This window comes from Nycticebus coucang, chromosome 7 (assembly GCF_027406575.1).
Source record: "Nycticebus coucang isolate mNycCou1 chromosome 7, mNycCou1.pri, whole genome shotgun sequence".
NCBI classification, from domain to species: domain Eukaryota; kingdom Metazoa; phylum Chordata; class Mammalia; order Primates; family Lorisidae; genus Nycticebus; species Nycticebus coucang.
In genome coordinates, this window is record NC_069786.1 from 128,964,220 (window position 1) to 128,976,337 (window position 12,118).

General features: G+C 39.2%; 1 protein-coding gene and 1 non-coding gene across 12 annotated transcripts in view; one reads left to right on the top strand and one right to left on the bottom strand.

Annotated features, from left to right (window-relative positions):
* The window catches only part of DIS3L2 (DIS3 like 3'-5' exoribonuclease 2), a 408,739-nt gene that overhangs the window by 73,298 nt on the left and 323,323 nt on the right, over window positions 1-12,118 (top strand). For all 11 annotated transcript variants that reach the window (XR_008381333.1, XR_008381334.1, XM_053598150.1 and 8 more), the window contains one exon: window positions 1,639-1,740. Coding sequence is in view for 9 of the 11 variants with exons in the window: in XM_053598150.1 (XP_053454125.1) it covers window positions 1,639-1,740 (102 nt within the window). In the remaining 2 variants the exon portion in view is untranslated. The remainder of the gene's footprint in view (window positions 1-1,638; window positions 1,741-12,118) is intronic.
* LOC128591046 (small nucleolar RNA SNORA64/SNORA10 family) lies at window positions 10,614-10,746 on the bottom strand. Its single transcript, XR_008381485.1, has one exon. It is a non-coding gene; the product is annotated as a small nucleolar RNA SNORA64/SNORA10 family (small nucleolar RNA).

A 12,118-nucleotide genomic window follows, 5' to 3' on the forward strand; every position in this document is an offset into this window, starting at 1 on the left:
CCTGTGGGTCATGACCCACAGGAACTGTATGAAAGGGCTGTGGCTTTAGGAAGGTTGAGAATCACTGTTCTAGACCCTTTTACCATCACTTTCTATAAGTAAATTAACATTTTTATTTCCCTTATTCTCTGAAAAGAAGCACATACTGTACACTTTTAGATGAATAGAAGGATAAGAGTACATGTTTGTTGATGAAACATTTGGAAAATATTTCATTTTCTCATGGAGCCTGACTACTAAAGGCTTAGTTTTCCTTAGGTATCTTCTTTCTTTTTTTAAGAAACAGGGTCTTGCTGTGTTGCCCAGGCTACAGTGCAATAGTATCATCATAACTCACTGAAGCCTCACCTTGACTTACATGATCCTCCTACCTCAGCCTGCTGAGTAGCTGGGACAACAGGCATGCACTACCACGCCTGGCTAATTTTTGTATTTTATTTTTTATAGAGAGGGTCTCCCTGTGTTGCTCAGGGTGGTCTTAAACTTGTGACCTCAATGATCCTCCTGCCTCAGCCTCCCAAAATGCTGGGATTATAGGTGTGAGCCACTTAGCTATCTTTTCATTTAAGTGTTTTTGCACAGTAGGCTTACTAAGAAGACTCTGGCACCTGTTTCAGTAGAGGCATCAATACCTAGGAAGTTCTTGTTGGGGAGCCACACTGCTTAAAATGTGTGATTGAGGGTGAAAGTGTCTGTGCTGTGTGTTCATGGTCTGGAATTCAGTGTTACTACGTCAGTAAGAAAGGTGGAGTGTAAGATTACTTTTATGAATCTCATGTTACTTCTCTCTCCTTCTTTTCCTTCTACTTAGGTCTTCATAAAAACAAGCACTGTTGTTCTCTCTACCACTTTCTTGGGAGGGTGATAATGATTTTTCTGGCTTCCTTCTGGAGAACCCAAATCCAAGATCCTGCTTCTTCCCTCAGTTGGTTTTCTTGGGGGTGGGGATTATATATTGTTCCTCTTCTGTGATCTTGTATACCTTCTATTTTCATTTTTCATTGATACTTAAAAAAAAAATCTATTTAGCATAAAAAAGGTATCAGCATGTACTCTTGCAATATGCACCATATGTGTGATCTATAGAGTATAGTATATAGAGTATTTAAGTATAGAGTATAAATGTCTTAACGAAATGAGGTATATATTAACCAGTGCGATGTAAGCGTTCCTAATTCTATATGAAATCAGCACATTATACTCCATAAATGCATTAATGTATACGTGAAAAAAATAAAAAAAGAATATTAAAAAAGTTATTAGTATGCTTTATTTTATTTAAAACAAAAAAGGATAACCTTAGAACAACTTATTCCTTTCTCATTTTAGTTATGAAAGAATGCAATTTCAGTTTTTTGCTTTACATATTTGCATTTGTTTATTTTTGGCCTGTCTGTGGTAGATCCTTTGCTGATTTGGTGATTTTTAGCATTCTTTTAACTCACTCTTATGTGTTCATTACCCTTTCTCTTAGTTTCAAAGAAATTGAGTTCCCATTGTGTGTATCTGTGGCTATGTACTAGTTTTAGTTAAATCTTTGTACATATTGTAGAATCTCAACTTTTTAAACCATGGAAGTAATGTTTGGCTCCAGACCTTGATAAGCTGACTGTTGTTTTCTTTCTCTTTTCAATCTAGGATGGTGATCGAGACATTTTTATTGATGGGGTTGTTGCTCGTAATAGAGCCTTAAATGGGGATCTGGTGGTTGTAAAACTGCTTCCTGAGGAGCAGTGGAAGGTGAGTTAAATTTTCCTTGTCCAACTTTAGATTCCTTAGGGCCCTTTGTGTTCCATGTGAGGCATTGTGAACTGAAGGGGTGGCTCTGTGTTAGGGTAGGTTTTTCCTCACAACCACTGTGCCCAGAAGCCTGCTTGGGCTTCAGAGCATCTGCTGGGTAGACATCTTGTCATTTGAGTTGTTCTTCTTGCTCCCTCTCTACTGATCTGCTTTCTTGTCACATGCCTGGCATTGGTTTCCGGTATTCTTTTTTTTTTTTTTTTTTTGAGGCAGAATCTTGGTTGCCTCAAGGTAGTGTGCCATGGCGTCAGCCTAGTTTATGGTAACTTCAAATTCCTGGGTTAAAATGATCTTCCTGACTCAGCCTCCCAAGTAGCTGGGATTACAGGTATGCACCACAACACCCAGCTAATTTTTCTTTCTTTCTTCTTCTTTTTTTTTTTGGTAAAGACAGGTTCTTATTCTTGCTCAGGCTGGTCTTGAACTCCTGAGCTTAAGTGATCTTCCCACCTAGGCCTCTGAGAGTGCTAAGATTATAGGCGTGAGCCATGTGAGTCACTGCACCTGGCCAATTTCTGGTATTTTTTTGGATAAACACCAAGGTCCCATTTGAACTTGACACATGTATTATTTTCCTACCCTCTATGCTGGAAGAACTGGAAAGATGAAGCTATGGGGTAGTGGTAGTCCTTACACATTTCTGCTGCTCCTACTGGAAAACCCAGGTCCAGTTTGGTGGTTGAATGACCCTTAGAAGATAAAAATGATCTGCATTTTTTTTTTTTTTTTTGTAGAGACAGAATCTCACTTTATGGCCCTCTATAGAGTGCCATGGCCTCACACAGCTCACAGCAACCTCCAACTCCTGGGCTTAAGCAATTCTCTTGCCTCAGCCTCCTGAGTAGCTGGGACTACAGGCACCCGCCACAGCGCCCGGCTATTTTTTGGTTGCAGTTTGGCCGGGGCTGGGTTTGAACCCGCCACCCTCGGTATATGGGGCCGGCGCCTTACCGACTGAGCCACAAGCGCCGCCCTGATCTGCATTTTTATAAATCAGGGATTTAGTGACAAGAGAAAATGTTTTTGATGTGAGAATATTCTGGATTACAGTCTGTCAATTGAAAAAGGAAATGTAGTTTTAGTTTTGATTATTGTTTTAGTTAACAGTATAGGTCAGATATTGAAATGATTCATAGTAATAATTTTTTGAATTGTCATGTAGAATTAGTGACTTATGTGCCTGGGTCTGAATTTGTCTTCATAATGTGTTTTATTTGTCTCCATTCTTTAGTATTCAAGAATGTGGTGTCTTCTTTCGTTAGAGGTGTTACAGAATAGTGAGTAATAGCATGGGACTAGGCTGGGTTATTTGGCTTTGAATCTCATCTCTGCCATTCATTAGTATAGCTTTGGGCAAATTATATAACTTCTTTACCTTCAAATACCTCATCCATAAAGTGAGAATAATTGTAGTATCTACTTCATAGATTTGTCATGAGGATTAAATGAGAAAACAGGTAAAAATCTTAGAATAGTGCCTAAAAGTCTTAGAATGTCAGGAGCTCAAGAAATGTTAATTCTTATTATTAGTGTTTCTAATTTATGTTGAAGCATAAATTAAAAACTTTTCTATGTGATAAGGCTAGAGTAATTGAGTTACAGCTGTCTGCCAGGTACTGCTAGGGCACAAGGAATTTAGTAATGATCAGCATAGACTTAGTTCTTGTCCTCATGGAACTTATAGTCTATTGGGCAGTGCAGGTAGGAAGAGATAGATACTAATCATACTTACACAAATTTAAGTGTAATTTTAATTAGTACTGTGAAGTTTAGTGCAGAGTTTTGTTTTTTTATTCTTTTTTAAAAAAGAGAGTGAATTTTCAGATCCTTCTCCCTATCCCTGTCCCCAGTTGTTGCTGATTGTGGATGTAGCTAAGAGCTGGCTTCAGGTTGATTTCCTGAAAGCATAGCTAAGGGCTGACTCCAGATCCTAGGAACACAGGCTGATTTAGGCCACTTCTTGTTTTCTTGCCAGCATCACCTAGCCTGGTGTTGACCAGGTCTGTGAGACAAGAGGAGAGCATTAGGGCTAGGTCAAACCAAAGGAAATATTTCTGGAGGTTCTATGAGGGAGTGAAGAGGCAGCATTATAATGAAGACGAGCCAAGGAAAGATGGTGGGTTCTTTTGACTTATGGGGTGAAACTGGTGGAATAGGAAGAAACAGAAGCATGGTTAGCAAGTTGGATGGGTCTGGAGCTGACTGGAGCAGGGATGAGGTGCTGAGTGGTTGAAGAGCAGGCAAAGAGAGCATGTGGTAGTGTACTGGTGGAGCTCTGCAGAAGTGGACAAGGTTGCCTGGCCTCCTTCCTGTTCTTGGCCTCAGGCAGGAGATGGCTAAAATAAACAGACATATGAATAAATAAATCTGTTGCATTATTTTTGTTGTTCCTTATCCCCTTTGTTGAAAATACCAGCAAACACAGCCTTTCATGATGTTGTCAGAAGTGTTCTTGCTTTGGGTGGGAAGCCCAAAAAGCTGGAATAGGTTGTTGACCAAAACTTGAGGAGGGTAGGTTAGGGGTGAAGGTGTTCTTGTCAAGGTCTAGAAGGACAAATTTGGGGCTTGGGCATTCTTGCCTTAGTGTCTTTGCTTCTTGGACAAAAAACTGTAGCTCCTTTAAGATTCAATAGAACAAAGATGTGTTTTTCCTTAGCAGTCTAGATGTGTGAATTCCTAGGTCACTGGAGCTAGTTAAGCAGGTAAGAATTTGTAGAAATAGGTAGCATTCCCATAGTCAATTCATTCAGGCTTTTTAGAAACATCTTCTTTTTCTATTTTACAGGTAATATTTAAAGGTAGAAGTTAAAGGCCACAAGAAGGTTTTAGGCCAGGGAGTAATACAATTATATTTAGCCAAAAATTACTCTAGCTGCTGTTTGCAGAATGGGCTAAAATGAGGACAGCTGTATGTTGGGATGGAGGCTTAGATTGGGTCATAACAGTAAAGATGGAGAGAAGTTGGTAGAACTGATAGGAATTGGAGATGGATTTCAAGAACAGGATGATTGAAAGAGGGAAATCAAGGAGAACTATTGGGTTTAAGCAAAGTGGGTATGATATTATTAATTAAAATGGAGAACAGTGGGGAAGAGCATGTTTTAGTGTAAAAATTATTAGGCCATACTCAAAGATCCAAAGGCCAGAAGGTGTATAGTATATACTAGCAATGACAAGGTGGAAATTTAAAACATTCTTAAAGTATGATTTACAATAGGCTCAAAAATACAAACTATTAGATAATTAAATATGACATGTCTGATTTTGAATCAAAAGTCTAATTTATTATATCTTTGAACAAGAAGCACTGTAGTTAATCAAAGTATATGCCTAAACTGTCCACACAGTTTTGCCATCTTAACAGTAGCTTGTTTATGCTAGAGCGAAGAAGCCTGGAGAGCGAGTGCTGATGAAATGGCAAAAGGCATTTCCACAGCTGGTTGAGAATTGAATATTTTTCTTTACAAGAAGTGGTCCAAAGCCTGGAAGAGGGGTAGTCAGTTGGTGCAAGGTCTGGTGAATACTGTAATGACAGAGAGTTTTTAAGTCCAGCTTCTGTAGTTTGAGCAGTGTTGTTTTCCTAAATGTGGTTTAGCATTGTCTTGTGAGAAAATTGGCTTGTCTCTATCGACCAAACTGGGCTGCTTACTCACAAGCATCTTCATCATTTTGTCCAACTGGTTGTAGACATTACTATAATTGATTACTATAATTGATTGACCAGGTTTCATGAAGCTGCAGTGGTGCTGGACCACCAAACAGATACTATTGGGTTTTTTTGATGAATATTTGATTTTGGACTGTGTTTCAGTACTTCGTCTTTATCCAGCCACAGTGCTGAATGCTTGTGAGGTCAAAAAAAAAAAAAAAAAAAAAATCCACCTAAAACAATACAGTGTAAAAATGGTTTGCCTTTACATTGTGACAGCAAAGAAAGGCAAGCTTCAAGAGGATGTCTTTTCTGATGCTCATTTAATTCACGCAAAACTCATCTATCCAGCTTCTTCTTTTTCTTCTTTTTTTTTTTTAAAGACAGAGCCTCACTCTGTTGCTCTAGTGCTCCAGGCTAAAGTGCTGTGGCATCAGCCTACCTCACAGCAACCTCAAACTACTGGGGTCAAGTGATCCTCCTGTGTTAGCCTCTTGAGTAGCTGGGACTGTAGGTGCTCACATAACACCCAGCTAGTTTTTTATTTTTAGTAGAAAAGCGGTCTTACTCTTGCTCAGACTGACCTTGTACCCCTGAGCTCAAGCAATTCTCCCAGCCCCTTAGAGCGCTGGGATTATAGACTTGAGCCACTGTGCCCAGCCTATCCAGCTTCTTTATCTTGCCGATTTGTTTCAAATGGTCTGATATTGTTGGGATAGGAATGTCAGACCTTAATGCTAATGCACTTATATGTTGAGATGGATTTGCTTCCATTATAGCTTTTAGCTCATCATTATCCACCTTGGTCTCATGTTGCTCATGTGGCTCATTTTCAAGAATGGAACTTCCTCAAACCATTGAGGTACTGTGTGCTCATTAGCCAGATGTTTCCCAAACACTTCCTTGATGTTTCCAGCTGTCTGCACTGCATTGGTTCCATGATGGAACTCAAATTTGAAAATAACATGGATATTTGACTTATCCATGGTTTCACAGAAATTGCTCTTAAAAAAAATTGAAAGATAATCACAAGGCAAAATGTGCATTTGAAAGAATGAGGATGTACCATCACAAAAATAAAACAAGAAATGTCAGAGATAGCAACTGTCAAACTTAGTATTTAGGGAAATCGGACATTTCATACTTAATAACCTAATGCTTAGGGAGAAACTTGACAGAAAATGTATACCCTAAAACTATAAGCCATTACTGAGAGAAATTGTTTCTTAATAAATGTTAAGAAATAATCATGTTCATGAATCAAAATACTCAATATTGTTAAGATTCCAGTTTTATTCAAATTGATCAAACAAAATTCTTGCAGTCTTTATAGAAATTAACAAGCTGATTTAAAGATTTATATGGAAGTGGAAAGGGCCTAAAATAGCCCAAACAAAGAATAATGAAGTGGGACATATACTGCCCACCTCAGGACTTTTTATAAAGCTCCAGTAATCGAAACAGTGTGGTATTAGCATTAAGATGGACATACAAATCAATGGAACAAGATAGACAATCCAGAAATAGACCCATAGATATATAATCAATTGATTTATATAAAATTGCCAAGGTAGTTCATTGAGAAGAGGATATCCTTTCACCAAATGTGCTATAACAATTGTGTAGCCACATGAAGAGAAATAAACTTTGATCCTTACCTTGTACTATATATGAAAAACAACTTGAAATGAATTATAGGTCTAAATATGTAAAAAGTATAAACTTCATAGAAGAACATATAGGGGAAAATTTTAGTGACCTTAAATTTTGCAAAATCTCTTAAGTATAACAAAAAATATGAACACAAAAAAGACCGACACATTTGACTTTATAAAAATTATACTTTCGCTCTTTAGTAGATACTGTTACAAAAATGAAAAGCCACGGACTATAAATATTTTTTGTGAAAATATTTACAAAACATTTATCTCACCAAGAACTTTTATCAAGAGTATAAAGAAATCTTCTAACTCAGTAGTAAACAACTCAATTACAAAATTGAGTTGAGCACTTTACTAAAGAAGTTATATGGATGACCATTAAGCATATGAAATTATTCACTAAGGAAATACAAATTAAAATTAGCCCAAAATACAGACCACTAGAATAGCTAAAGTTAAAAAGGATAGACCATAACCAGTGTTGGCAAGGATATGGAGCAACCGGAACTGTCACACACTGCTGGTGGGAATATAGAATGGTACAGTCACTTTGGAAAACAGTTTGGCAGTTTCTTAGTAAAAGTGTACACCTAATGTGATGCAGCTATTCCATTCTTGACTTAGTGCAGCGGTTTTCAACCTGTGGATCGCAACCCCTTTGGACTGTATTAAAGGTTCGCAGCATTAGGAAGGTTGAGAACCACTGGCTTAGTGAGATGAAAGTCTTTGTTCACAAAAAGACTTGTACATGAGTGTTCATAGCAACTTTATTTGTAACAACCCCCAACTGGAAACATTTTGAATGTCCATCAGCATGTGAATGGATAAATAAATCTTGTTAAATCCTTACAATACAATGGAATACAGCTTAGCAGTAAAGAAAATGAACTATTGACATGTGCAACAAGATGAATCTCAAAATAATTATGATAGGTGAAAGAAACCAGACAGGAAAGAATACCCTCTGTATGATTCCATTTATATGAAGCCCTAGAAAATGTAAACTAACTATTAGTGTCAAAAGGCAGATCAGTGGCTTGCTAAGGTGGGAATAGGAGAAATGAAATACCAGGGGGCCCCAAGGAAACTTTTGAGAGTGGTGGACACGCTCTTTATCTTGATGGGATTGTTTTGTAATTGTATGTATATTTCGACTCATCTATTTGTAGACTTTAAATATGTGTATGTATACTTTATTATGTGTCAGTTATACCTTAATAAAGCTATAAAAAATACTGAAAACTTAACAAAAGAAGATGTTTGCACAAATGAGTCTGGAGTTGCAAGAAGAAATTGAAGAGAGATTGAAGCTAGAGATGTCAATTTGGGAGTCATCAGAAGATGTGGTATTTAAAGCCACATTAGTGCATGACATTGCCTAGAAACCCTAGCCAGCCAGAGAAGAGAAGGTGGGATACTAAGTTTCTGGACAAGCCAAAGTTAGAGGTCAGGTAAGGAGAGTGCAGAGAGGCTCATGCCTCTGCTGTATGGTGTGGGGTGGGAGGGGCACATACCATGATGGACAGATTTCAGCTGTGCCTGGCTTAGAGAAGAGGCTCATGAGTTCTGAGGGTGTTGGCGGCAGAAGTCCAGTGAAATGGGTGTTGACAGACTCAGGCTTTGATGTGACCTGCTTGAATCTAGAGGGCATTTTTTGATCTACATGGAAAAAGTCTGCATGCCTTTAGCCCTTATGCAAGAATGAGGAAGATGTTTGGTGACATCCATACTCAGGAATAAGAGGAGGAACCAGCTACAAAGACACCAGAGTCAGGAACCTGATGAAGGAGCCTATCTGCTGTAATCTGTAATGCTCCCCATATATTACTTAGGCATTCCCTCAAAGGGTAAAAAGTTACTTCCCAGTCAGTAGCAAACCTTTAAAATGTGAAAGACCTCTGTGTTTATACTCTGGGGAGGGCCAGTCTGCAGTGCACTCAGTAGCTAGTCTTGTGGAGAGAAGTGCTCTAGGGCCTAGAGTAGGCTGTGGCATGTTTTCAAGCCAAAAGAATAGTATCAGTACCTTAATCTTGTATGTTGTCCGGGGACTAAAAACATGGTGTTAGAGTTTAGTCACAGAAAAGCCTCTGATGGTTTCCTTACCTAATTCCAGGACTTGTAAGGGCTTGTGGGGCAGAGAAGCTTTGGAGTCCTGCTGACTGATATCAAAGGCCACCACCACCCTGGTAGGTGGGCCAGAGACCTCATCAAGAAGTTCAGCAATCACTGTCCTTTATGGGAATGGGCAGCCCTGAGGTTCCTGGGCTGATGGACACAGGGAAAAAGAAGGCTTCAACAGGCCAATTAGCATTCAGGAGTTTGGAGAAGAGTTGATATTCAGGAGAGAGTTTTACCCAAAACCTGAGAAATCCTGAAAGAGCTGTTTCTTGTCTTTGAGAAAGATGGGTGTGAGGATACCTCTTTAGAAGTGGACCATCCTATAAACCGCAAACGATTCCCCTGGGAATTTTAAGATACAAATCCTCATTCCTTAGGTCTAACGTGATGCCTGAAATTGTGCATTTCTAACAAGTTCTCAGGTACTGTTGATCTTGCTAGTTTGGGAACCACACTTTGAGTAGCAAGACCATACTGTATGAGTCAGTAGGGAATGAGAAAGAAGCATCTCAGAAGCTTGGCAGTTAATGCTCTGTCCCTGGATCCTCGTGAGATCCAGTTGGCAGGAAGATAGTTGGGTGAGGAATAAAACCCTTGTGTCTGGGCTATAAAGTGCCTGTAAGAAACTGGATCCTGAGCCCTCCTCTTTATTGATAACTTTCTAATGAGCAGAGATTGGCATGGAGACAGAGAAAGGCCTGGGCTGCCAAGGGGCCCCCTACCATTGGAGTTGCTGGTATATGGTTGGCATAGGAGCATGACTACGAGGGGCTGCAGGCTGCCTTGGCGTAGGCATGGGCTCTTTTCTGCTTTGGAAAATTTGAAATGTAGACATTGGCCCTGGGTTCCTTATTCATTTGGTTTTGGTGGAGCTCCTGATGTTCTTTCAAAGTGGCTGCCTGACAATTGCTTTTTATATTAAAATCAGCCCGGTTAAGTATGTCTTTTAGACTTTATTAGGTAGAATCTTTCTTTCTTTTTTTTTAGAGACAGAGTCTTACTTTGTCACCCTTGGTAGAGGCCGTGGCATCACAGCTCACAGCAACCTCCAGCTCTTGGGCTTAGGTGATTCTCTTGCCTCAGCATCCGAGTAGCTAGGACTACAGGTGCCCGCCACAACGCCCAGCTATTTTTTTTGTTGCAGTTTGTCTGGGGCTGGGTTTGAACCCACCACCCTCCGTATATGGGGCCAGCACCCTACTCACTGAGCCACAGGTGCTGCCCATAAATCTTTTTATTTATTTATTTATTTATTTTTTGTTGTTGTTGCAATTTTTTTTATTTGGCTGGGGCTGGGTTTGAACCCGCCACCTTTGGTATATGGGGCCAGCACCCTACTCCTTGAGCCACAGGTGCCACCTGTTTTTTATTTTTTATTCTCTCTACTCTGTTAGACCCCTCAAGGAAAGAGAGGCCACTGTAAGGCCAACCTGACATCCTGAGGAGAACTTTTCTTTCTTTCTACATACAAAAGTCACACGAGTAAGGACAAGTGTAACTATACAGTAGGTAGAATATTTCATAGCTTCCCATTCTGAAGGGGGACTATTCTGTGGGCTTTAGCCCACCTGCAACAGTGGTTAGTGGCAGGGTCATACTAGAGAGAACAGAACATTCATACGGTCATCAAGAATCCCTGACATGTAGAATGTAAACATCTCAAAGCATACTGGCCAATTGTCTTACAGGTTTGTTAGTACAGAAGCATATTGTTGTCAAAGGAATCTGTAGTCAATGGTGTGAGCAAATGTGAATTAATTGAATTGTTCATCTTTGCTTCTTACTGCTTGTTGTGCTACCCCACTCTGGGATATGTAAACTACAGGGCCTTTGGGGTTTTAGGAAAAACAACAGTTCTTATAGTAGTAAATAGTCAATTTATTTCACAGCATGATTTTTGGCAGAATAGATAGCTGTAAAAGTATCAAGCTGTGAGGCATAGTAAAAAATAATTTGCTTTTATATAACAATTTTAATTTCAGAATTTCTCCTTATTTTTGGTGTATATTTTTATTTTTTATTATACACATTTAATGAAGGATACTTGAGGGACAAATGGTAATTTCTTTACTTTGCCAATTGGGAAAGTAAGGTACCGTGAGACTAATTGACTGGTTTGAAGACTCAGAGTTTTTGTCAGAACCAGCGGTAAAATACAGATCTTGTGACTTTTAGCTTAATTCCCTTTTCCTCAGGTTTTCAAAGGATGAGTTATGTCCCCAGATGATTAGGAAACATTGATCCTGATGATTCTGGAACAGTGCAGAGTACCCAGTGGCTTCTCATCTTCCACCCATCCCCTTGTGCTAGATCCTAGAGATACAAGCTCAAATAGGTCAAGGCTGGTTGGGAAGGGGATGGAAACAATTATGGTACGGTCTGTGGATGGAAACAGAAATACTGCATTGTTATAGGAGCATCAAACTCTGAGAGAATTGGGGAAGGTTTCTAGAGGTTACATTTTAGCTAAGGCTTGAAGGATGGAAATGAAGAGAGAGGTTTTGTTTCATTTGTTTTATTTTAGGATGAGAGTGATTTGGGCTGAAAATGATTTGGTAAGACAAGATTTTGAAAATTTTAGGTATAAAGTGGGAACATATGGATCCAGGCTTTCTCTTGGCTGAGTGCTGTATCCCTTTACTAACTATCCTAGGCATTAGGAAAAGCTGGGACTCCTAGCTGTTCTTAAGATCCTGCTCTCGAGAGAAGCCCAAAGGAAATCTGTGGACCCCCTTTGCAGAGGCTCATGGAATTTGCTCTCTGCTTTGTAAAATTTTCAATCTTTCTGTTGGGCATTGATTTGATTTTCTTCCATTCTTTCTTTTTTCTTTTCTCTCCTTTCTCTTATCCAGTTCATTGTCCGTAACCATTACCCATCCTGTTCTTCATC